A 26,366-nucleotide genomic window follows, 5' to 3' on the forward strand; every position below is an offset into this window, starting at 1 on the left:
TTACGTTGACTAATTTCAAAAATGTTGTCAAAAAATCGTGTGATACGAAAAGAACACCGCGTTCATGCCACTTCCACACCTTTGTCTTTGTGACTTTCAAAGGGTTTGAATTGAAGCAAATTTCGCTAGTTTTCATACAAATATTTTATTGCTGAAGAAGAAGAATACCTCTACGGCAGTCGCGATTGGGCTTATTTTGAATCTTGTTTATTATAGTGTGTTGTTGCTAAATTGTGTTAAGAAATCAATATTTCATTTTGAAGAAATTAATTTCATTCATTTTTAAGCCAAAACAACTGACTTGAATATGCTGTATACATAGTTAAAATAGAATTTATTAGAACTGTTTAATTGTTCAACTGAAGTAAAGTAAAAATTAGAAAACTACTGGAGCTAAAAAAATCAATACGTTTGTGATGATGTTGTGATGTCATGTCATAGTGACGTAAAACTTCTATTTACCAAAATATGTCAAATGACCTTGCTACTTGCTAGTTTGTAAACAATACTTGAGTTTAAAATTAAGATATTTCTTGTTAATCTTCGTGACTTGCATCAATAAATATCGTTTTTGATAGTGAACTAAGAAATACGGAAGTACAAAATGAACATTGATTTCGAAACGATGGCAGTCTTGGAGGAGGAGTCCCAGAATGTGAGTTCGTAGTTCTTTGTTGTTAGAATTAGAACGATTTGCATTTCCTTCGATGTGTTATCGCGAGTCATGCGTGAATTATCTTGTTTTCGCACGATATTTCGTGGGATAACCTATTTGGTTATAATTTACTTCCTGGTCTATTTTTGCTTCTCACCACAGTTAATGTGTGATCACTATTTAGTAGTTGTTACCAAAGTACTATTGCACAATAGCATGAATAATTGCGATTGTTGCAGTTATGTTAGAAAGAATTGATTACAGTTGACCTACTTAAATCTTACAAACAAAATATGACTAAAATAATAATATATGGGGCGTAAAGGTCGAATTTTTCAAGATATCAAAATTTTAACAATACAGATCGTTAGAGCTTGAAACTCTGACCAAAACTGTATATATAACTCATTTTCGGTATTTTGTCCTTTACGCCAAGACTACATACTACATACAAGACTACATTGGTCCCTAACTTTTTTGTACGGGAAATGTCCTAGAGACTACCAGTTGTCTACCAGTAGTCTCTAGGACATTTCCTGCAAAAAAAAGTTAGGAACTAATCTAGTCTATGTGTGACGGGTTAAGCATAAACAAAAGAGCACTTACTTATTTTCATGCAAATATCAAGTACTTTTTCCACTATTTTCTCTATCTTATTTAGAATTTCTTGAAATTTCTAGCAACATCTGGTCACTAAACATACTTATTATAAACTGAGATGAATTAGAAAAGCCATTGAAGTTTGATCCTTAAACATTTCCAGTGATGATTGTCAAGATTTAGATACTTAAATCTTGTCAAATCTGTTTATATTCAGAATTCATGTAAATGTAGCCATATAGTAGGTATGCTAATTATATGCTTGCCATTGGTGTGTGTTGAGTAGGCAGCAGGGTAGACAGTGCCTACCCTGGCAGGGGGGATGGTAACATGCTGCAGTGGTGCAAACGAGCTAAAATTTTGTGCAAAACGGCAGTACACGAATATACACACATGGTGGGGTTGTTATACACGGTTGGTCGGTATAACCAGTGCTACTTTGGTATATAAGATTGTTGTGTTTTTTTTTTGGTTGTTATATCCGATATGTCATTATAACTGGTGTCACTATAAACGGTTTTGAATTTAGTTCTCACATGGGACTAGTGCAGATTGGAAACTGCACACACACAATGTTGCCTCCCACTGTTTTCGCTGGCACCTAAATTCCGAAAAAAAACTTGGATGTGTGAGCTCAAGCTCTAAGCCTCTAACACACAATCACTATACAATACTGTAGGAGCTGTGCAATATTCATGAATAAAAACTATGACAGATTTAATATTTTATGCCAGGTGGGTTTTAAAATATGTACAAAACACATCTAATTCTAATTCATCTAATTCAATTGATTCAGTGGTTTTTGCATGAAGAAGTATAGTAACATACAGACAGAGAGTTATTTTCAAATTTATAATATAAATAAGGATTTGACTTAAGGGCTTAAGTCACATGTTTACAAGCTTTTAAATTAATTAAACTTTCCATATTAATAGTAAATTAGTATAGTATGGGTCAAATTGACTTAAAAAAAAAAAAAATGAAAAGGATTTATTCAATTGTTTGGTTACAAGACTTAAATTTTGGTTTACACAATACATTACAAGTTGAATTTTTGTTTAGTCAGTAAAAAATTATGTAATCAAGTTTTTTTTTCAAGTTATTATAGATTACAAAATATAAATTAAAGCAGACATGGGTGATAGTATCAAACCAAACTCTTTTTTATAATCAAATATTAGCCCAGTTGTCTATAAATTGATGTTATAATGGGCACAATCAATGAACATAAGAATGATGTTAAAATGGATTTATTTCCTGACATGAAACGGCTGAAAAAAAATATTGGCAGGGACTGATGTCAGTAAATAAGCGTCTACACTACACGTGATCGAATAACACGTGTAGTACAGATTCCTTGCGAGAAGTCGTAAACATGAACAATGCATTTATGAACCTATTCATTCATTCATACATAATCATTAGTCACTGCAAAACAAAACAAGGGTTATGTAAGGATTATTGCGTCAAAAGTTCGATTTATTATTTTTATCAGCTTTTAGATAGTGCGACCTAATTCTGCTGTTAAGTACTTCAGTAGCGAATGGTGGGTGATGTTCTAAACTAAATATAAACACAATAGTCGATTTGCGAACAGCGCCATCTATTATTGAACTTAAACTCATCGCGGGATGTTATCAAGATGTTATAAGCAGCGGGAGTGCTAATAGTTCACGGTATTTCCGCTAGATGGCAGTGTTTTAAGATTAGCATTCAAGTTCCCTCTTGTTCTGAGAGGTGGCCTGTGTCCAGCAGTGGGACGTATATAGGCTGGGATGATGATGATGATTCAACATTTTTCAAAAAGTGCAGTTCCTCCTTGCACCCTGAAAATGCGCAGCAATGCTGGGGTAAGTTCGTACAGATTTTAGTATCTAAAAGCCTTCTTGTTTTACCGTGAAAGACGGATTCTGACCATTCCGTGAGTAATGCATATTATTCTTGCGTGCTTAGAGTACTTAGGCTGCGGCTCCACTGTGGCGGAGACGAGTGAAGCGGAAGGCGAAAGTGTGTGTGTTTGTGTGTATGTTTGTCCGTCTTTCACGCCGTAAAGGAGCGACGGATCGACGTGATTTTTGGCATAGAGATAGTTTATGGGCCCGAGAGTGACGTATAGGCTACTTATATTATCCCGGAAAATGCACACTTCCCGAGGGAACAGCGCGCGATAACCGAATACCACGCGGGCGGAGCCGCGGGCAAAAGCTCGTATAATTATTAATTTTGTGCACTGAGGATATTGATTATTTTGTTTTGTACCTTTTTAATAAAAATTATATAACAATATGGTAACAATTTACAAAAATCGGGTTTCATCCTGAAAAACCCCATCGACCGTCGTGCACCTCTATGAAGTACTGTCTGTACTTCAAGTACACTACACTTAGTTTTTCTGTGCCTTGCTTTTGCTTTGCCGTGCGTACGGTACAGTCAAAGGTCATACATAAAAATATAATGTACTCATACGTTACCTAGACGTCAAATACATACGCTCGAAAAACATAACCCTCCTTTGGGCAGTCGGGTAAAAATATCTATACACCTTTATTTATGTCACTAACCATAAGGTCGATGTATACCATAGACCAAATATAATGTACCTATATGTCGGCGGCCGATCGTAAAATCCGCCAGATCACGAAATTCCTAGGCATATTATGAAACGCCGCCATTTCATGATTTGGCCACTTTAGAGAGATCATGAAATTCCTAGGTATATCATGAAACGCCGTCATATCGGTTCTGGCACTTCGCCGGCCGCTACCGCGGCACGCTCGCTTCGCTCGCTCGACTCGGGCGCTGTGGTCACAATTCATTCATACTAACCACCTCTCGCTTCGCTCGTCGTACCTAAATTTTAGAGCTAGGAATATCGAATCGACGAACGCATTGCTCTAATCGATCTGCGGTATTGTTTCTCAGGCACATCGTGATATGCCTGGCCAACTTTTAGGCATATCATGAAATGACGCCATTTCACGATATGCCTAGGAATTTCGTTATCTGGCGGATTTTACCACCGGCCGCCGACATATACATGTATAATATGTTTGACGCTATGTCTGTGTGGATATTTAAGCCGTCGACTATACAGCGGAACGTACAAAAATATCTCTTACGGCCTTCCGGCCCTAGAAATAGTGTCGTATTAGATATTTATGCACGCTTGTTGTGTCAGAAATTGGTGCTGGTGACTGTACTTTATGGTACTATCCACAAACCGTAAGAGTAACCATCACACGCGATAAAATAATGTAAATATACGCGATAATTGGTGTCGCGGCCGCTCGTGCTAGCCGCCCAGGTGGTTATCTAAAGTACCACCCAAACAGCGCCACGCCACGCCACGCTGCGAGTGGCGCGTCTTACCTAGTGTCATCCACGTAGACGCGTGATTTTGTCAAAATTAGACATTAATCACATTGTAATAAGAACCTCGGCAGGCGGCATCGCGAATGACTCTACCTATACTGTTATATAGATTAGATAGCGTTATTTTGTTATAGTAAGTAGGTATTTTATGTCTGCTACGTTTGTAATGCGTAATATTTATTGACACGTTCCCTGGGGGGCTACTACGAAATTCGAAGTTCGTTTCGTACCGTCCCTCTCACTCTTGTATTAAATAACATAAGCGTCAGCGGAACGGCAAGATACGAAGTTCGAATATTGTACTTCGTAGTATAGGCCCTCGGGTGCCCCCAATGTGGGATCGTGAAGCTTTTTTCAGAAGTCCGTGTTTCCACTATGGGTTCACAACTTCAATCTGTCCCCAAAGTGGAAGCACACTTGGACGTGTGACTTTGTCAAATCATTTTGTATGGGGACAGCGAAACTATTAATTGGTTATTGCTTTACTTTACGTAATAGCTCCATTCATATTAATTTGAAATTAAATCTGGAGATAATCTTGTGACAATAATTAATAACTGTGTATTTCTAAGGTTTTGGCATTTTTTGGCTTGATTTTTTTATATGTAGAAGTCATATTCGTCAGCTATCAGAAAAATGCTTCTGTAGTGTCCGAAGCGAGTTTTTTTTTAATTTGTAATATTAGGAGGAGAGACGGCAATTGTTGAAAAAAAGTGATAATTGAAACTTAATAACTTGAATTGTTAAATACCATTCATCTTTGACCCCTTAATTGACTAAACCAAAGTAAATTGCAACTTAGCTCTAATATTCTGCCCTCCTAAAGCCAAAAGGCGCTATCTCCAAAAAAAAAACACGAGTTATTAATACTATTGTGTAGCTTAAAACATCTGCATCACATGGTGTAAATGACAGAAAAGCGTGTTTTTTTAGATAGCGCCTTTCGGCTTAGGAGGGCAGTATAATGTAGACTGTAGGTAGAGTTATAATTTTCAACTAGGTACTCTAATACTCCAATCTTCAAATGTCACCATCATTTTCGAATCGTATATTTTCGAATTACTTATGTTAATTAACAACTCTTGTCGCAAGTGCTTTGTGATATAATGTGCATACAAATAGTACAAAAACATTGAGCTCCCCTATAGTAGGTACAGAGCAGACAGGATTAGGGAGTTCTCGTCAGAAAAGCACAAGGTCATCCACGGACCCTCGCCCAAAAACGTTTAAAAAGTGAAGTCCTATAGCTTAGCACACCAGATTAAATAAGGTATATTTGAACTTTTCAAATTCAAATTCAAATCATTTATTCAGTAAATAGGCCGCAATGGGCACTTTTACACGTCATTTTATTTAAACTACCAGCGCTTTCGGAAAGATCATCGTTGCCAAGAAGAATGCGCCGCAAGAAACTTGGCTGAAAGTAAATTTTTTCAACATAAAAATAATTACAAATAAAATACTTAAAAACTACAGTATACAATGAAATAAAAAAAATTAAAAAAAATAATAATAATACAGGGATGTATGGGGTCCCTTAGTTACAAACTTAAACTAACTATTATCTACGTTCAGTGGAAGTGTAGACTGCTTCCACCGTCATACATTAAAAAATAATAATAATAAAGGCTTTTTGTCGTGCCTTCCCGTTCATGCTAATATTATTTAATAGGAGCGAGAGTGAGGGATGGTTAGAAACCAACTTTGAATTTCGAACTTTGAAGTCGACCCCCAGCATTTATCGCGGATATATATGAAGCGCCCGTCCTTTTTGCACTCGTATGTTCATTAGAAAGGGATAGGTTTTGTGGACAACAAAGTTAGCGTGAGATGTGTGATAGGTTATTTTTTGTATTTTTTAACCCCCGACGCAAAAAGAGCATGACTCATGTCATGAGTCATGGGCACTATTTTTACTGACATGGTGTCTTTGAACGTTTCCAGGCTGCCTTACCTATTTACGTCTCACCGATAAGTTCTTTACGACCTAGGGCATCATTTGCGCAGTTAGGTGTATCTAGGGTTGCCAACTTTTTTTTTACAAGAAATAAAGTATATTTACGTCTGAGAAGGGAAATAAACAGTATTTTAGAAAAATTAACAGTATTTTCTTCTTTCATGTTTTAAAGACAAATTTTTGGGTGCTTCTCGCACAACTTATCAATTTAGTTTCATTTTTAAAAGCCTCATAGACATCGTCAGAATCAAAACTAAAATTAAGATAAATAAGGAACTAAATTTTTATTAAATTTACATTGGCAGATTCGTTCGGAACCACCACTATTGTGACTATGCTGTACCAACTTAGTGTGTGCTTAGTGTTAGGCAATGTTGATGCTGAAAACAGTTTTTTAGATACTTTATTTTAGTTCAACAGTAAAAAGTATAATGAAGTGAAAAACAGTATAATACTGTTTTTAACAGTACCTATAGTTGGCAACTCTAGGTGTAACGCAGTTACTACGCAACTCGAATTTCCGTAATGGCGTTGCACCCACACAAGTACCCAGTTTAATGCACTTATTGTTGCCAAGTGCGTTCCATTTCAATCGATAATGTGTAATGAACGACCTTCGGTTAGTGTCGTGTTACTGCGACGTTCGCGTTAATATTCGTTATAATATAATCATCGTCGTCCAAAAGTTTTGTTTTAAATAAAGAACGCGCCATCGTTGCGTTTCTCTGCGCAGACTGCAGACCGACCGGCGCACTCAGTGTGTGTTGAGACGGTCGAACGAGCGGACACGGCGTGGCTCCAAGCCAACAAAAACGTAAGCTTACATTATTTCTCACCATATTCTTGAAAGAAAACTTATCCGCAATCAAAGATAACAAAGCTCTGTGTGTTTAGATAAGAGTTTTACTTGATAAAATTGCTAGTAAACTGATTTGTTTTAAGGTTAGTAATGACAGTTACTACGCCGCATAAATGAACGTCGGTTGTGCAAACGACGCAATTCGCTTCGTATCGTACCGGTATTTAGTTGCTAACTCAGATACAAAACAACTGCGTATTTAAGTGTAACATTGTGGGAAGTGTTTTAATATTAACGCAATTTGTATTTAAATAGTTATATTTAGAAGGCCGAAGTGGGATAGGTCACGTCGAGTGCATTCTGCAAGATGCGACTGACATGCGCAGTTAATTTTGGAAGATTAATCACTGGAAGAATTTTGATTGATTAGTCATCTTAACATTGATTTGCTGTAATAACTTGAAATGTAAAAAAATATCAACAGTTTGAAAGAAGATTGTTTAAAATTCCGCAGAAAACACGTAAATAATATTTGCTCTGCTGGTGATGACTGCGTATGCATTCCGCGGGAACTTTGTATTTTCCCGGGATAAAAGGTAGTCTATAGTAATCAAGGATAGTGCAGCTTCCAATTGGTTTTTATAATCGGTTAGGTAGGTTCAGATATTACCCCTACATAGAAACGAGCTCACAAACTGCACTAAAAGACTGTAAACTAGAGATAGATTTTTTAAATAGACGAAACAATTTTTATTGACGACTTGATTGTTTTATTGATTATGCAATTACGAATGGTTTGCCAGTTGCAGAGGGCCTAAACCGAAGTTCGAAAATCGAAGTTCGTATCGTACCGTCCCTCTCGTTCTCGTATTAAATAGTATAAGTGTCAGAGGGACCGCACGACACGAATTTCGAGTTTCGTAGTAGCCCTGCAGTCTATACCATAATATGTTTTCGGGATTTATTCGCCACGCTTGGCTTACATCTGGATTAAGATTTAATAAAATATATTAGTTTTTGATCACAATACTTTAAATCGGTAAGAATTTTAAATTCTATCATCAAGCTTCCTCCGTCCCAAGCATTTTTAATTAGGTAGAGTTCAATTAGGTAGCGATGATTTGTATTTACAACTTTACGACGCCTCGCCTTCTCTACTTTATACTCAACGCTACTCAAAAACCACTATGAACTAGGGAATTAGGTAAATATATTTCACATATAAAGTAGGTATTTTATCGGCTCCAAAGACTGGTAGGGACTGCTCTATGAACTCTATCGCTACTTTTATTAGTTTATCACGGGTCTTCAAAGTAGTTATTTTCATTGTTTTTGAACTATAGCGGAAATATACCTAATGGTATAACAATTGAAGAGAAAGCATGACACTTATCTTTCTTTTACTTTCACAACAACAATAGGAAAATGTGTTTTTTTTTTTAAATTAACATTCTATCGAAAATACAAACTGAAATATAGATGCACAGAAAAACCAGAAAAATAAGACCAGCACTGGGAATCAAACCCAGGTCCTCAGCATATCGTGCCACGTGCTTAGGGTTTGCAATCCGGATATCCGGATATCCGTATTATCCGGATATCCGCCCTATTTCGGATCCGGATCTGACCACCTTAAGGATTCGGATAATTTGAATCTTTCGGATAGTATTGTTAACGAAGTAAAACATAATTAAATGTTATTAATTCTGCTTCGCAAAATGAAATAATAACTGTACGAATAATAGGATCATCAATCTCAGTATTTTTTTCCTTTAACCCGCGGTTAAAGTCGCACTATAGTGCTATAGCATGCTTCGGGCTTTCCTAAAACTAATTACAAACATATCGATTATACAGACATAGAGCTTGATCTTTTCTTTTTGCTTTTATAGTTGACTAACTTGCACTAATGCACATCATTGGGATGGACGTCAACTTCTTGGCTATTTTAATAAGATAATAAAAGTATTATGGCTGGATACCAATCAAGCCTCTCGCGCGCACTCATCAGCTTTGCTGCACTGAGCAGAGCGTTAACAATAATTTGCTTACCTCAGTAAATTTATATTATTTCTGTCTGTATAAATCTCGCTTTAGCATAACAGGCTAATCGAATTCGATTTTTTCGAAGAATCAATTTCCAGCATGCTGGAAACCGATTTAATACTTTCATTAGGTCCTAAATGAGTGTAATCCGAGTTTGCCCCTTTCTATGATGTGTGCATAACTTTATGGTGCCAAATAAACACGAGATCTTTTCCTTCCTTTAATAATGAAGGAATGACATTTCCAACGAATGTACCGTTTTTGTGCTACAAGCAAGAAAATGAAAAAAGAGTGAAAATTGTGTGATCATTTGGCTCCCATAAGTTATGCACACCTCCTGGCAAGGGACAAACTCAGATTACACGCATTTAGGACCAAATGAAGGTATTAAAACGATTTTCAGCTAACTCTCGTGATTTTGATTTCACACCTATTTATAATTATAGGCCAATCGAACAGAATCCTTAAAAAGCGTTTTGTTTTTAAGGATTCTATTCGATTGGCCTATAATTATAAATAATTGTGATAACACTATTTTCTTTGTTTTCTTGTTTTGTAAAATGTCACGAATATATGTTTTTCTTTCTGTCTTTCTTTCAAAGCTTAAGACTATTAGGACGATGTTTAATATACCTACAAATGTTCTGATTTTGAAAAGAAAATGTTTATTTGACCTAAAACGAGTAATTTTTATGCTGCGTTAGCACAATCGGGTTGTTACTTGATTACAAACATGTTGATTTACCGTTTCATTAAATTTTTTATACTACTATGTTTTATTTAGTAAAAGATTCGTATTATCCGAAATATCCGGATATCCGGATTTAACAAACTGACCTAAGTATTCAAATTATCCGGATCCTTAAAATGACCGGATCTTGCAAACCCTACACGTGCTATACCGCTACACCACTGCTGGACGCACCCACTGGTGGCACGGAACGCCGAGGACCTGGGTTCGATACCCAGTGCTGATCTTACTTTTCTGGTTTTTCTGTGCATCTATATTTCAGTTTGTATTTTCAATTTAGGTTTTACGGGATGACCGTAAAAGTAAAAATTTGGAATTGAAATAAAAAATACAAAAAAGATTCCAAAAAACCAATCTTAACATTCTATCTTTATATTTTACTTGATAGTGATGCAAATGTTTGTCGAAAAAAATTGAAGTATGTAGCTACGGTGAGACACTCATAATAAATGTTATTGTACCGGATAACTCACGTCTTAAATCTGCTCGCGCCAGCAGAGCGGTGACGCGCAGTGCGCGTGTTGCGGCAGCCGCCGAGTCGCTTTGCTCCTAGGAAGAAGGGCTACGAATTAGCCCGAAACATGTCAAGCTAAACTCGATTTAATACGTGAGTTATCCGGTACAATATCATTTAATAAAACTGAAGTAATTATCGCCTTATTCAGCAATCACAGAAATGTTGAATTACTAAACACAAATCAGTTATGAACTTATGACGAAATAACGTTAACCCTAGAGTACCCAAGAGAACCTTGCGAAACATCTTACTCCGCAAAAACAAACAATTGAATAATAACACAGAAGAAAAACGATAAACATTGAATAGTATAATTTAACCCAGTAATGTACCTAACATGATAGCGTTCTCGCCATTCTAAGCTTCCTACGTTTTATCGTATACGTTTGGCAATAGGCACAAGATGGCAAACCGATTAAGTACTTCTACACTCTAAAGCATTGCATAAGTCTCGACTACCGGGGCCACGGTCCACGATAAAATCAAGGGAAAATGCATATATATCCACTGATGTATTAAACTGTAGATACACATTGCCAAACAAAATCCCCATCAAAGAATGTCCGAACTATTTATTTGTTTGTGTAACAAATAAAATCATCACCCACACAAATTAATTAAAAGAATACGTGACGAAATTTGAACCTAGTCTTTACTAAGTTACAGTTGAATTTCGCTAGCGGCCATATTCCACAATTAATAAAAATATTTACGTGTGCGTAGAAACACTGATCCCACCACACAAACAAATAGAAAGAATACGTGACGAAATTTGAACCTAGTCTTTACTCTATTACAGTTGAATTTCGCTAGCGGCTAAACTCCACAACGCTTGACACTTGACAGCTAACTCCACAATTCCACATACGCATGCTCGAATATGAATGTAATACATCAGTGTATATATCATTCAAAACTTTCCATAATGTACTCGTGGCTCTACTCGTTAATTAATTAATTTAAATTTTTGTATATTCCGTAACTACTTAAAAGTGACAAATATTCCCTGATGAGTGACGAATCCTTCAGTATTAATATTGGTTTTGACACAGTACATCCTGTGATGATTGTTTTTCTAAGAGTCGCTACTGAAATGACGAATTTAGTAAAAGCTTCATAACGAATAGATAACTGATTGCTTCTATCACGTGAGATATTATCAAACTTTCGGGTATTTCATAAACTTCTCGAAACGAATGGAAACTTGTAGGCATTCAGACTTTCCTGCGATACTTAACGGACCAAATTACTATTCGAAGTTTTGATTGAAGCAGTTGTGCTAAGTACTCTTTCGTGTCCAACAAGAAGGTCGTCGATAAATGCAAAAACTTGAAATATGATTGCATAAATAATAATTCCAAGCTCAAAGTTTGTTTCAAATTATAATATGTAACCCGATATACAATGCCTCAAGCGGTATAACATCAGGTGTAACCTTGTTAAGAGCATCAGTGACATGTCAAGCCGAAAGAGGGCATGTTTAACATACTCATATCCATTATTTCTTATTGTCTCTTTAGTAAATTCGCTCAAAATCCTTGGTTTGAGTTCGCGAATCGCCATTCAATCCCATATTCAATGGCCTATACCCACAGTTAGATTCCGTGCCTGTGCTTGCATGCAGCGACCTTAAAATGTCTGACGTCATTCCTTTCACGTCTAAACAGCACGCATCGTTTCATACACTGCAGACATGCAACGTAGTAGCCGATACAATGCATTTTCTTAGAAGTTAGTGAAGGTGTTGTTCTCTTGATATTTAGCACATGTCTGACTATCTGACTATGCTGATCTGTAGATAGGGTAGGTATAGATAGCCTGTACTTATTCTTTAAGTTGTGATAAATATACAATATTTACATAGTAAGATCTTCGGAATATTGTTCGTTGTAAATCATTCGTTAATCTTTATGGAGGGTTCTATTATACCATTAAATGTCACACGACATGTGTTATTCTGCTGCATCTAAATCATTAAAATATGGTCCTTCGAGCTGGACCGACCTCATGTTTTTATTAGCCTTTCGTATGAAAACCTACTAACGTGCTTATAAATGTTAACTCCCTGGAGTGCATGCTATGACGTCATAGGGGCGAGGTGCCCTAGTTAGACGAGCGTGAATTTTATGGAAGTGAACATGACATGTCGCCACTTTGTGCTGTAAATACTTTGTTAATTTTAGTGTTGCAATTAAGTTCGTGAGAGTAGCGGGAAACCGGTGGATGCAAGTGGCAAGTTGTCGTTCATTGTGGCGTTCTAAGGGGGAGGCCTTTGTCCAGCAGTGGACGTCTTCGGGCTGATGATGATGATGATGAATTAAGTTCATAATATATAGTATGTTTCCACATTCATGTTGGAACATAGAGTCGAAACAACTTAGTGTTATGTACTTCAAACACTGTTACAGATCGCTCTGAAGCGATATGACCGCCAATATCTCACCTTGTAAAATTAATGCAAACAAAGGGTATACCAGGACAAGGGGGATAGGGTCGATTGGGTGCCGTGAGCTCCCAGGTAGCAGTAGAAGGCTAAAACTTTGTGTATGATGTTTTGTCCTCACAAGGCATCCTTTGGCTATACTTTAAAAGTAAAGGGCGAATGAAAAATGTGGGCGAGGGATAAAAATTTAGGCAACACGGTGTGAATGGAGATGTTATACATATACCCTATAACATTTTACATATAATATATATTATATTATAGGGCTACGCTACTGCAGGGGTGTTCAGTAAAAATAACTCTACCGTCGCCTAAAATATTTTGGATTAATTTTAAAATAGCTGACGTTGTATGTATCATAGGAAACACCGTTAAATGTCTCTTCCGTAATATTTCTATTCTATTTTTTTTCTTACTTACCTAAGCTTAATGTACGAGTACCTACTGTTTACATTTTCGACACCACCCAAATTCTAACCCACTAGACCATATCCAGAACAAGGGAGATAGCGAATAAAACGAACATTGACTAAGCTATGTTTTCACAACATGCTTGTAGCCATTGGAATTTATACCTTATCCCGATGGCGGAGCGTTATCGCTGCAATGGCATATGGTTATCTCGTGCATTTAATAAGGTTTTAGGGTCAACGAACTGTTCGTCTTGTTATCTGAGGACATTAGTTTCAGGGCCAACTAGGGTTGCAAATAATGTCTTTAAATCTTAAAAAAAAGGTTATAGTAAAAAAAAATTAGTTACAGTTACAAGCTTCTTCGCTAATTGTACCTATTTTTTGATTTACTTAACTTGCCATTAGAACACAATATTTGGACCAAATTACAAGACATTTTCATTATACAAATCTTCTGATAGCAAAATAGAACAAAAACAAAATAGATAAATAAGTGCAGCCTGTCTGAAATTACGAGCGTACATGCATTTTCTGCAGTCAATTTTTATTTCCATAGATAGAACTTGTACGTTGTAGTTTGCACTGTTGTCTTAAGTAATTAATATAATGTAGTAAAATGTTTCGGTTTTGGTCTGGTCGATCAACAAGTGTAATTTTTTTTTTAATGTAAGTACAGGTGGCCGAGTGGTTTGACCTATGGCCTCTCAAGCAGAGGATCGTGGGTTCAAACCCCGGCTCGCACCTCTGAGTTTTTCGGAATTCATGTGCGAAATTACATTTGAAATTTACCACGAGCTTTACGGTGAAGGAAAACATCGTGAGGAAACCTGCACAAACCTGCGAAGCAATTCAATGGTGTGTGTGAAATTCCCAATCCGCACTGGGCCCGCGTGGGACGTATATAGGCTGGGATTATTATTATTATTATTAAGTACATAACTGCCACATCAAGTAGTTAGATAGGTGTAACTTATGAAATACGTAAGATCGCATTAGTATGCTCTTACATACTTTGAATCTTTCTTTAGCAAAAACAAAAATCTTTTTTTATAATTGTATTTTTCTTACCGTTTTTGTGAATCAACAAAAATATTCAAAATAATCGTTTTATCTACTGGTTGCAGCGACCACATTGTTTAACACCCTGTATTGGCTATCTTTTTCTACTGCCATCTTACACATAACCGCTTAAGGCTACAAGCCTATAGGTTATGGGCCCCAGTATTTCTACAAGTATACTTTCAAACTCGACAACCCTAATATTTATTTTTTCCATTTGTTGGCACGTTACTCGTTTACCAACGCTTACTTTGAATAATTTATTGTAATAGCTCGATTTGTTCAAAAGGATTTAGTATTTTGTATGCATTTGGCTGACTGTAGATTTTATTTGTCATTCAAATTGGAACTTTGTTTTAAATTCGGCTGGGTTGCATTTTGTTTACCAAGGGAAACAGGTAATCCTGTGCAAATGTTTTTTTGATGCACAACATTACGGGCTATTCTTGAAGCTTAAATACAATTGGGTACCTTAAGTTTTCTAGGATGATCCATATTATATTTTTATCGATAATAGACTTATAATGTAGCTCACTCCTGTAGATTTTTTTTTCACTCCGTTTTTTTGTAAAAATAAATTGAAACTTTATTTCGGCGAACGACACGTTTCGTGAGATTAATAGGTTTTGTACCTTGTAACTTATAAGTGTAGGTACTATCGATAAAAAGTATAATATTGACCATCCTAGAAAACTTAAGGGACCCAATTGTATTTAAACTTCAAGAATAAGCCCGTAATGTTGTGCATCAAAAAAACATTTGCACAGGATTACCTGTTTCCCTTGGTAAACAAAATGCAACTCAGCCGAATTTAAAGCAAAGTTCCAATTTGAATGACAAAAAAAATCAACAGTCAGCCAAATGCATACAAAATACTAAATCCTTTTGAACAAATCGAGCTATTACAATAAATTATTCAAAGTAAGCGTTGGTAAATTGTAGTTAAAATCGGATGCCCTCTTATTTATGAATTTCCTGTACTTACCTTGTTAGTTGTTAACCCCCGGCGCATAAAGAGGGGTGTTGTAAGTTTGACGCCAATGTCTGTTTATCTTTTTGTGGCATCGTAGCTCTCAAATAGACGGACCGATATCGCTTTGGTTTTTTTTACGTGAAAACAAGTTTCTTTGCGGTGCGGTGGTTATTAGCTATGTTTTTGAGATATTAAATTATGAAATGACAATGTGTGTCTTTTGACTTTATACTAACAAATCACTTCTCAGTCTGCAAACAAATTCATATATCATTTTATTTATTTATTATTATTTATTTATTACCTGCGCAGGAGTCGATAGACGGCGTGTACGGATCGTTGGGCGCGTCGGGTCCGGAGACGGGGGAACGCCGCGAGAGCGGGAAGCGCGGGCGCAGGCCCGGCAGGAAGGCTCAGCTAGACAAACAGGACATGAAAGCAAAACTGGGTAAGTGTCACGCCGCATTTACATTCCGAAGCGGGCAAGACGAGTGCGTAAACACAATACCTCTCGTGCCACTGCTATTGCCACTTGCACTGCCCGGCGCTTCCCAAAAGAGCGCCGTTTTTGTGCGGAAGTCAAAGAACTGGCAGTGCGGGTTTACATTCCGCTCCGTCTCGTATAGTCGACCAAGAAATTGGTTGTCAAAGCCTATTTTCACTCACAAGTCAATATGACAATCAGCCTTATTGTTTTATTCCTGAACTAGGAACTGTCATTAAAATTGATGAAGCACTTTCTTGGTCGAATATACTTCGAAATGTATGTAAATCGAATGAGTCTCACGGTAGTTTCATGTTCAAAATTGAACAGACTATAAAAACCATGAAAATAACTTTCTACCAGTATGAAGTCGGTCCCTCAGCACGAGCCAGCAGGAGTGTTTGAAGCCCAATATATAGTATGTAGGTGAGGTAGACTAGGTCCACGCCTGCTGGCTCGTGCTGAGGGACCGACTTCATACTGGTAGAAAATTATTTTCATGGATTTTTGTAGTCGGTTAAATTTTTTGTTATCGAATATCGTAGTTGCCCCGCTGATTCGGCTCAGGATGACTTCGTCCACAGTCCCATTTCGTCACCTTCTTAAATTGTCCTCATTCGCATATAGTCTACTGTTCTGATTCGCCAACATTCCTACATCGTCACTTTCCTATCTTGTCCGCTTTCTTACGTGGGCCACAGTACCGGATCGTCAACAGTCTCATTTCGACTAAAGTGCTAACACGTCAACATTCCAATTTAGTCCACGGTGCCAACTCGTCAACATTATTGCATAGTTCATTATCCAGACTAATATATAAAATCAATGCTCTATTAAATGATCATTGAAAAGGGGCTTTTTTTGCAAATTACTATAGGGATATTTTGCTATTTACAACGCTTAAATTGACCATCTCTGTGAGACAACGTCTGGTAAACGTGGACGAGTTGGCACTACTGACCAAGAAGTACTGTGATCTATAAAAGAGAGTGGACGAGTTGGCACTGTGGTCGAAATAGGAATTTAGACAAAACGGGGTATGGACGATATCAGAAAGTGGACGAGTTAGGAAGGTGGCGATTTAGGAATTGTAGGCTGACGACATGGCATCGTGGACAATTTAAGAAGATGACGAAATGGGACTGTGGACGAAGTCATCCTGAGCCGCTGATTCGATCCCGTAGAGAAACTTCGAGCATAGCTAGCTCACTATTACTGGCTGTTAATCAGAAATATTTATTTACAGAGCGGAGTAGGCAGTCAGCGCGCGAGTGCCGCGCCCGTAAAAAGCTCCGGTACCAATACTTGGAGGAACTAGTGGCCGACAGGGAGCGCTCCGTGCTGTCCCTTAGGAAAGAACTGGATAAGGTACGCTTGGGACAATGAGAGAGAGAGAGAGAGAGAGAGAGAGAGAGAGAGAGAGAACATTTATTTACACATATTCGATACACATAAAAATACATTAGATGGAGAGAAAAAAATAATAATAATAACATCGAATAGTATAAATTGGCAATGAGGGCTATCGCGTATGAATTCGCCGCTAGAGGCGCTAGTGTAGCGTGAGGTCTCCGAAATGTCAAATCTCATAGTTTTTGGGTGAGCTACGCGGGTTTATTTATAATTAGAATAATTTTGCAAAAGCATTACCTGAAATTAATTATGGCAATTATGCGTTACGGGGCCATGAATGTCTGTGTTTTGAGACAGTTTTGTCTTTCGGAAACTTTTGTCCTCCCTTTTTTTCCGAACAAAACGGGACTACGCAACACTGTGGTTGCTCGATATTTGTATGGTATGCGGTTTTAAGGTTTATTAAATATAATTTTAATCTAAACTTTGTTTTCACGCCCGTAATAACAGACTTTGAAAACCACATTTAAAAAACTCACGCAACAGTAGCGCCATCTAGAAAGACAAATAACGATAGCCCTCATTAAGGTGCTGATAAACTTGAGCGTTCACTTGTAATTAGCATTGTAGCGAAAAAGCTCACAAATAAAAATAAATAAATATAAATCATGGGACACTTGACATCTATTTACCTAGTCCCAAATTAAACAAAGCTTGTACTATGGATACTACGCAACATCCAAGACCCGAGAATAAACATTTGTATTATTCATACAAATATCGGACCCGGGACCTCAAGCTTCGTAGTCAGGTTCTCTAACCACTTAAAAAAACCGCCCAGAGCGTGTCGGACACGCCCAAAATAGGGTTCCGTAGCCATTACGAAAAAATCAAGTAATATTTTTCTAAGGATTTCGTATTGTGTGCGGAATGTTCCAAGTTTAGGTATATTTTATACCTTAGGCTGCTATTTATTATTTAACTACTAATAATTCTCAAGCAATCATAGCCGTTATAATTTTCCTTGTAAATTTGATATACTTACTACCATCCTGATTTTTTTCAAATTTTTCCACCCATCAGCTTAGATTTTAAAGGGGGGGGGCACTCGAATTTTAATGAAAATTAGCATTTTAAAGTTGAATATTTCGCAAACAGATCACTGAATCGAAAAATCGCCTTGAAACCCCGCAATGGTTCTAAAAGAGCTATCCAACCCCACACTATAAGATTAATCGAGAAAAAAAAAATCACCGCCGCTTTACGTCTATGGGAGGGTATCCTAAAAAAAAAAATTTGCTTTTATGTCTTTGCCGACCATCCGTCCGACATCATCAAATGCAAATTCAAATTATTTTATTGTTTGTGAGGATTGGGTTACATTGTTATTGGTTGCCGTGAATAATAACATTTTTGACGAGTATAGTACTAGAGCGTTCTCTGGAATTATGGGCTCTGTTTTTTCTTCAGTTTGACAAATTTAATAACGACGAATGCTCGATGTTCTAGTACAAGTGAATGCTCAAGTTTATGAATGAGCACCCTTAGGTCATTTGACATAGGCACGTGACGCGCCCTCTGTAAGCTTCAATGCTTGTAGTGTGTGTGTCTCTCTAAATCAGTGTTTTTTTTAGTAAGGGCGGTAAATAAGGAATTACGAACGAGAGTCTATTATCACATTTGCGAGTAAAATTGTATATTTGTAAAAGAAAAAGTAATATTTTCAAAAATTGACGATACCGCTGACTGCGCTCTTGGCTTGTGCGTGGCGTGGCTTGTGATGAAAAAACTGTGGGAAGCCTTTTTAGGGGGTTGCGAAGCCCCTATTAGTTGCTGGAAAAATTACTTCAGAAAAAAACTAAACTTAAAAATATTTAACAAGAAAATGTTAGTAATAATATTTGTCACAAAATATAATACATGAAAAAAAAAGCAAGGGGTAGAGGGGTCGCTAAATATTTCTTCGTACTAGGAAGAAAAAACTTTTATTCGCGACAGTTACATAAACGAATACTTACTAAGGGGTCGTGTCATGAAAAAGGTTGAAAAACACCGCTAAACGTACCTCGTTCGAGAATCATCATTGAGCTCGGTCAGTTTATGAGTGTGTGTGTGTTGTTTGTTCCCTTCACGCTAAAACAGCTGATTGGGGGTTGATTGGGGAGTTGGATGAAATTTACATAGTGTGTGTAGAAAGCTGGACCTCTGGAATAACACATAGGCTATTTTTTAACCAGATATTCTCTTGGGATCTATGTTAAATCTCGAAATCTTAACCGTAAAGTCTAGATTCTAGAGACACGACATTTTGCATGCGTGTTCTTCATACAGCGTAAATGAAAACCGCAAGTTAGTTAGCGACAGTTCAACAGCATTTGTACCTTGTACATAAACAAATAAAAAAGTTGATTTATAATTGCTAATTTTTTGAAATTATTTTTCTTGCAAAAAAAACTTTAATTTAAATTATCTCAGAAATGGTTCTCTTTTATATAGGACATTATGGGGCCAAAACGATTGCAAATGAACCCCTTGGCGGTAATAGGTCGACTTACCATTAACCTTGTATTATACCAGCCGCGACATCTAATTTGCTGTTTTTGTTGGATTGTTGGTTAGCGACATCGCCGTATCATCGACGATTTGCACCATTCAAATTCATTTGTCTTCAAATGAATTTCCATACCTATATTCCAATACCTACCATTAAACCAAGAGAATCCCACTTTAATTTCTATATTCTCATTTGCAGTATTACAAATGGAATCAAGAGCTGGACCAAGGCAGAATGCCCGAAGGACTGGAAGCCATGCTGCAAGAAGTAGGCGTCGTCAAGCAGGAAGAAGCGAAGGCCTTCTAAGCCTCTCGCTGTTCCTTGTTGTTTTTCCCTTCGAGGAATGGAGTTAAAGGAAATATGTCCTCTAAATTTTTTAACACTGATGATTCTTTTGGAGCTCTTTTCTTCAAGAACATTTAAACAACTTTCGGCACCTAATTAATAACAGATTTTTTTTTTTTTACTTATAATCTAGATTTTGCATACTTGTTTTTAAGTTTGACAGTCTGCATAGCGGGACTTGATTATTTTGGGAAAGTTTTAAAAAAACTATAAAGTTGTCGTGTAAGGGATAGACAAGCAGGGAATTGTGAAACAAAGTTGTGTATTTTCAGAAAGAGTGTACAATATACATTATAATAACATATTATACGAATAAATTATCAGACTTTTGATTTCGCGAAAAAAAATTTTTTTTTTTCATTATTTTGCTCACTTTTAAAGATCAATACTTACACCAATACCTGCACTGCACCAATTTTTGTGTTATTTTTCGATAAAAAACTTTTTTTTACATTTTCGCTGAGTTCGTACATAAGCACATATTATTAAGCTATATTTACCAAAGACAATTTTATGTTGTATTTTTCTTTATTTTTCGCGGAATCGGACGTTTTAGTTGTAAGATGATTATTTTTTAACGGTTTGATGTGCGCACATATTTTTAGAGGGTTATATCATGGAATATATATGGAGAGATTTAATGTATTATGTTTAAGTTAATGTCAATTTAATCAATTTATTATTCTATACATGTGACTATAACAGATGTTGAGTTTGTTTATTGCCAGTTTTCGGGAACATAATTTGTTTATTGCTTAGGATTAAGCATGTATTTTAATCTTGCGAATTTCTGTAGTCTTTTTGATGTATATAAAATTTAATGTGTAAGTTTTTTTATCAGGATAATCATGTAATATATTTTTAATCTATGTTTAATTATCTTTAATTCTTGTTTGAAGTTTGTGATTTAGATTTAGTTATTTGAGCATGTGCCTACAAAATGCCAATGTTTTTATAAAAAGCTGATAGTCAAATAAAAAGTTAAACTGAACCCAATTTACTCAGTAATATGGGAATAGGCTCAAACCTAAATACTATAGACTACATTTAAATATGAGATTAGTGTAAATTAAAACACCAAATGCCTCCAGTGTAGTGCTACTAAAACATAAACGTATCGTGGCAGCCTAGTTGCTCAAAAACATTTGACACTTTTTAAAAAAGTTCGAGGGTTTAAGGGTTAACTGAATTGTGGCCCATTGCGGAACCTTTTCACAGAAAATGTCACAATGAGGTATTGCCCGACAAGGAACAACATATTGATAGTTAATGTTACAACGTTTTGCGGGCGGGAAGATCAAGAAACAAATGTTCTACTTATTTTTGAGCGTCTTGGCCGCTTCGGAACAATTGATTGCAACCAACAGTTTTATGACTTCATCGTATTAAATTGGAAGACTACTCGTATTTCGTTTGACGTTCGTAACTTCTCTTACATTTACCTTTAGTCTGACGCGTTTGAATATGTCCTTTTCAATACAATACTGTATTTGACAACTCTTGAATTTTCCATATCTGTTGCCTATTTGTACTGTGGAAAATTTAATGTATAGTGCATTTAAAACATCTTTCTCTTCTTAAAAGTCTCTTTTTAAACGCTTTTCTGCATGCAACAAGTATAGCGCTACTTCCGTGTGACGTCACAACTCGCATGCTAGTATCTTTCTCTGTCTCGGTCTAATCTTGAATTTCCAAATTTTCTAACTATGTTATAATATGTAAAAGTAGCTTAAATTATTTTTTGCCTTTCGATAAAATGCTAACAAGCTATTGTATTGTATGTTGTATGTTCATTTATTCACATTTTCAAAATCCATTATATGCTCATGTGAATTTACTATCACCCAATCTGAGGGTATAATCAGTTTTATTCGTATCTCATTTAGTGCCTATTTAACCAATCATTAATTAAACTTGATTACGGCAAAATATCTGTCCTATAAAAATCATCAATGACTGGTAAAATATGCGTTTCAAAATTCTGATTCCGAATACCTAACCGCAGGCAAAATTAAATATTTAAAGAGTTTTCGAATCGTATGATAAACGATAGTAAAAGTCAGTTCTTCCAAACAAATTATTAGTGTTATTTATAATAATTTTAAGAAGTTCACATCCTCATTTAGAGTGATATACTCGTCAACGGAGTGATAAAGCATAGTTCTTTTACATATTAAACTTAATATATTCGCAGTAGTGAATTGTGTTGATTATTTTTTTCGTTCAAATTAGGTTTATCTATCAATATAATTGTGTTCTTTTTGTTTAAATTATTTGAAATTTTAAGGTAAGGGTTGTTTCAAAAATTGTTTGTAGGCCTAATTTTTGCCTCTTATTTTTGGCTAAAGAGCTAGTGAATAACGTTTTTAAATCTCATTTTGTCTGATAAGTTCGTGTTATCTTTCTTTCTCAACTAACTTCAGTAAATTTCAGTAAGCTAGGTCAGAAAGCAAGATAAATACGAATATTTCCAATAAAATACGATGGCAATACATTATTCACTGCGTCTGTGTCTATTTTAAAATGTTCGCTATATTTTTGACCATCAGTGTTATTTATTTCACGTAGGTAAATGAACTTCTTTTGGATTTTGTTGATTTTGAATTGATCTCTTATTAAAAAAAATAGAAACGACCCGTTATAAATTTGTTTGTTTCGTAGTCTTATTGATGACTATAAATTACTTTTAATTTAATGTTTTTAATTTTAAGTTGATTTGCGATGTACTTCCTTCGTTCAATTATTAGTTTTAATTTTATTTGTTAATTTTAATTTACCTACGTGTGGCTGAATAGTCGGTTATTATAAGTATTTTATTTAATTTTATTTATATCAGTAAATGTTATTACCAACATAATTTATCATTCGTTCTGTCGGCATTCCGCCTTCTGATCGCGTTATATATTCTGAATTTATTTTATTTCATTGTTATCCTCGTGAAATTAGATTTTACAAAGTATTTTTACACAAAAAAATTAAAACTAAAACATGGTAAGACATATCTTAAGTTTAAGATAGCCTTACCTGTCATATAGCATTGTATTATGGCTAAAACTAAAATACAATGCTATATTTTTAGCCAAAAAAAAGGGAATACTTCATACAACCTATGGAAATCCACCTCAGTAGAATTAAGATTATAACGTACGTATAGTTTTAAGCGGCAAGCATTATTATATACCAACGGTATATTTTATTTTTTTACTGATAAGGGAAGTGTAAAGAACAATCAATTTTTAAAAAGAAAGATAAAGAAAATACATTAATTCAGAACACGACACAACAACAGTTTTAAAAATCCTACTTACTTACTTATACTTTGTTGTTGTTATTGTTGCTATATTTTAGTGCTGGCATGAATTTAGTTGTTAATATAATAAAATGTAAGTTAAGTTAGCGGATAACTAGATAAGGTTCTGTAAGGGCAAGTATACATTATCCCGTTAGGCGGTCTTTGCTACAAGTTTTAGGAGGCGGCCACCGGGATAGTATAAACGAACCCACAACTGAACACATGATTTCTATTACATATATGTAGTTATGTTTTTATTTTTTGTTTTATTGCTACAGCTTTATTTCCTAACTAAAATAAAACTTATGAAGTCGTGTTAAAAGATCTATTTAATCCTTTTCCAGACCCCGCGAATTTAGATACGCTACCAAAAAATGGATCATAGTTTTATATTGTTTACCTATAAGGGATTAAGTTTAAAAGAATAATATTTTTAACGACTTCCGTTGATTTTATGCCATTTAAAATTTGTAGCAAGTTCTATAATTTGTTTACATTTATGTCGTCCGCTCCGCTACAAGCACTATGCCTGGAAAAAGGTTAAAATACTTCCTAATTTTTTTTTGTTTAATCTTGAAAATTATAAAATAGGTATCTAACCAAAATCATAATATGAATACTCAGACTTACGTCTGAAAGGTTTTTTAAAATAAAAACTTAGTACTTATCCTTAAATTTACAAAGGTTCCACTCGTAGGCATATCTGACATTTTGTTTTACCGAATATCCCCGAAAATATCGTCACTAAATATATACGACAGTATTGAACTGTAAAAAAGTAGATAAGTATGTTTCTGTCATCCCAGATTAATAATATCAGTAAAATCAAATACATTAAACCACTACAAGTTTTTGAATAGTCAAATTAAAATGTGTACATACATATAAATACTTCGTTCTATGGAGCATGGAAGAGTAAAATAAGTAATTACTCAATTTTTTTATACATAGATGGGTAAGTAAACAAGTTTGTCGTCATAGCAAACTAGTAATGTTTGAAAAGATCTATCCAACGATATTGCACACTATCAGCCTTATTCATAAAAAGTTAGAGCCTCCTTGAAGGCTCCTTGAAGGCCCGATGCTAAAAAACATGATTCATAAACGTCTGTTAGCGCTAATCAGTCGATCAAGGCTCTGCTAAAGTTAGCGGACCGTAGACCCTCCTTTATCTCCCTGCTAAGTCACAAAATGGCCGCCACAAGTTTGAACAGCTGACTTTGACAAGAGCAAAAAACCATACCGAAGATATTTTAGTGAAGGGTGAAGTTACGCAAAGATTAAAAAAAAACCAGGAAAAAATATTTTCAGGAATTTGTATTTAAAAATCCTCTAAATTAGCAACAATAAATTAACAATAAATATAAAAAAAAATATTAGGATGATTAACATAATTATGGCTTTTTGCACAACATAAACATGCGGATCGGAAATGGCGGGAAAACAAACTTCTCGCTTTTTATTTTTTTTCCTGCTAATTTGCTGTCACTGCTGTCAACTTTTTTTTTTTAATTATCGATTAGGCCATTTTTTGTCTTTGATTTGTCAAGGTGGCCAACATAACGCGTCTAATCCGTCTATCAGCAGCTCAACAACTAGCAGACTGCTAGCAAGTGTTTATGAATCATACTTCTTGACAACCGTCTATTAAGCTTAATCAGTCTGCTAGGTAACAGACCGATCAAACCTCAATTAAGGATTTTTTATGAATAAGGCTGTATGCGTTTTAACAAGAAAAAAAAATTCGTCCCCACCTTGTAGAGGAGTACAATCGAACAAACTGAATCATGTAAGTACCAGGGTGGAACCTATACGCTACTAATGTCATGTTGACATCCCTAGCTTTAGTCAAGGAAATCATAGTGATATTGATTATTAAAAGGTTCTACCCTGGTGCATGAATCAGTTTGTTCAACTGTATCCTAAAAAATATTGAATTATTATTTCATTTTGTCACTTTGTCCGCGTAGTTAACATAAACTTACCTCATGCAAAATTACAGCTTTCAAGCAATAACTATTTTAAACCTAAGCCACGGACGTACATGGTGAAAGTATAATGATCTCTTGTACAGTCAGCAACAAAGATATGAATAGAGCCAAAGCGTAAAAATAGGAAAATAAAAACGCAAAAATAAAGTATGGTCTAGTGCCCACCCCAGGATGTTGGGCTACTGATTCGAAATTCTATAATGCTGATATCTTCACACAAAAATCATGGCCAGCTCCCCCCCTGAAAAATAACCCTAGATACGCCAATGTCCATAACGTCCATATTATGTGTGAATTTGACTACATACTAATATGCCTCAAGGTCACAAAATATAGCTGTCTCGGCGCCCAATATCATTTCTTTGCTTTCGGCGTCGAGACTCTAGCAGCCTTATTCATAAAAAGTTAGAGCCTCCTTGAAGGCTCCTTGAAGGCCCGATGCTAAAAAACATGATTCATAAACGTCTGTTAGCGCTAATCAGTCGATCAAGGCTCTGCTAAAGTTAGCGGACCGTAGACCCTCCTTTATCTCCCTGCTAAGTCACAAAATGGCCGCCACAAGTTTGAACAGCTGACTTTGACAAGAGCAAAAAACCATACCGAAGATATTTTAGTGAAGGGTGAAGTTACGCAAAGATTAAAAAAAAAACCAGGAAAAATATTTTCAGGAATTTGTATTTAAAAAATCCTCTAAATAGCAGCAATAAATTAACAATAAGTATGAAAAAAAAATAGGATGATTAACACAATTATGGCTTTTTG

The 26,366-nt window shown here is 35.7% G+C and overlaps 1 protein-coding gene across 2 annotated transcripts; it reads left to right on the top strand.

Moving 5' to 3' along the window:
* The first annotated feature begins 453 nt into the window (after nucleotides 1-453).
* Nucleotides 454-23,870, top strand: REPTOR-BP (REPTOR-binding partner). Of its 2 annotated transcripts, XM_074098597.1 has the most exons (5): nucleotides 454-655; nucleotides 7,318-7,398; nucleotides 15,898-16,033; nucleotides 17,316-17,437; nucleotides 20,175-23,870. In XM_074098597.1, the coding sequence occupies exons 1-5, from the start codon at nucleotides 605-607 to the stop codon at nucleotides 20,280-20,282; spliced, it is 498 nt and encodes a 165-aa protein (XP_073954698.1). In that variant the 5' UTR covers nucleotides 454-604; the 3' UTR covers nucleotides 20,283-23,870. The 2 variants fall into 2 exon arrangements, with proteins under 2 accessions (XP_073954698.1, XP_073954699.1); XM_074098598.1 differs by lacking the exon at nucleotides 7,318-7,398.
* The last annotated feature ends 2,496 nt before the right edge of the window (nucleotides 23,871-26,366 follow it).

The sequence above is a fragment of the Choristoneura fumiferana genome, chromosome 15, assembly GCF_025370935.1.
Source record: "Choristoneura fumiferana chromosome 15, NRCan_CFum_1, whole genome shotgun sequence".
NCBI classification, from domain to species: domain Eukaryota; kingdom Metazoa; phylum Arthropoda; class Insecta; order Lepidoptera; family Tortricidae; genus Choristoneura; species Choristoneura fumiferana.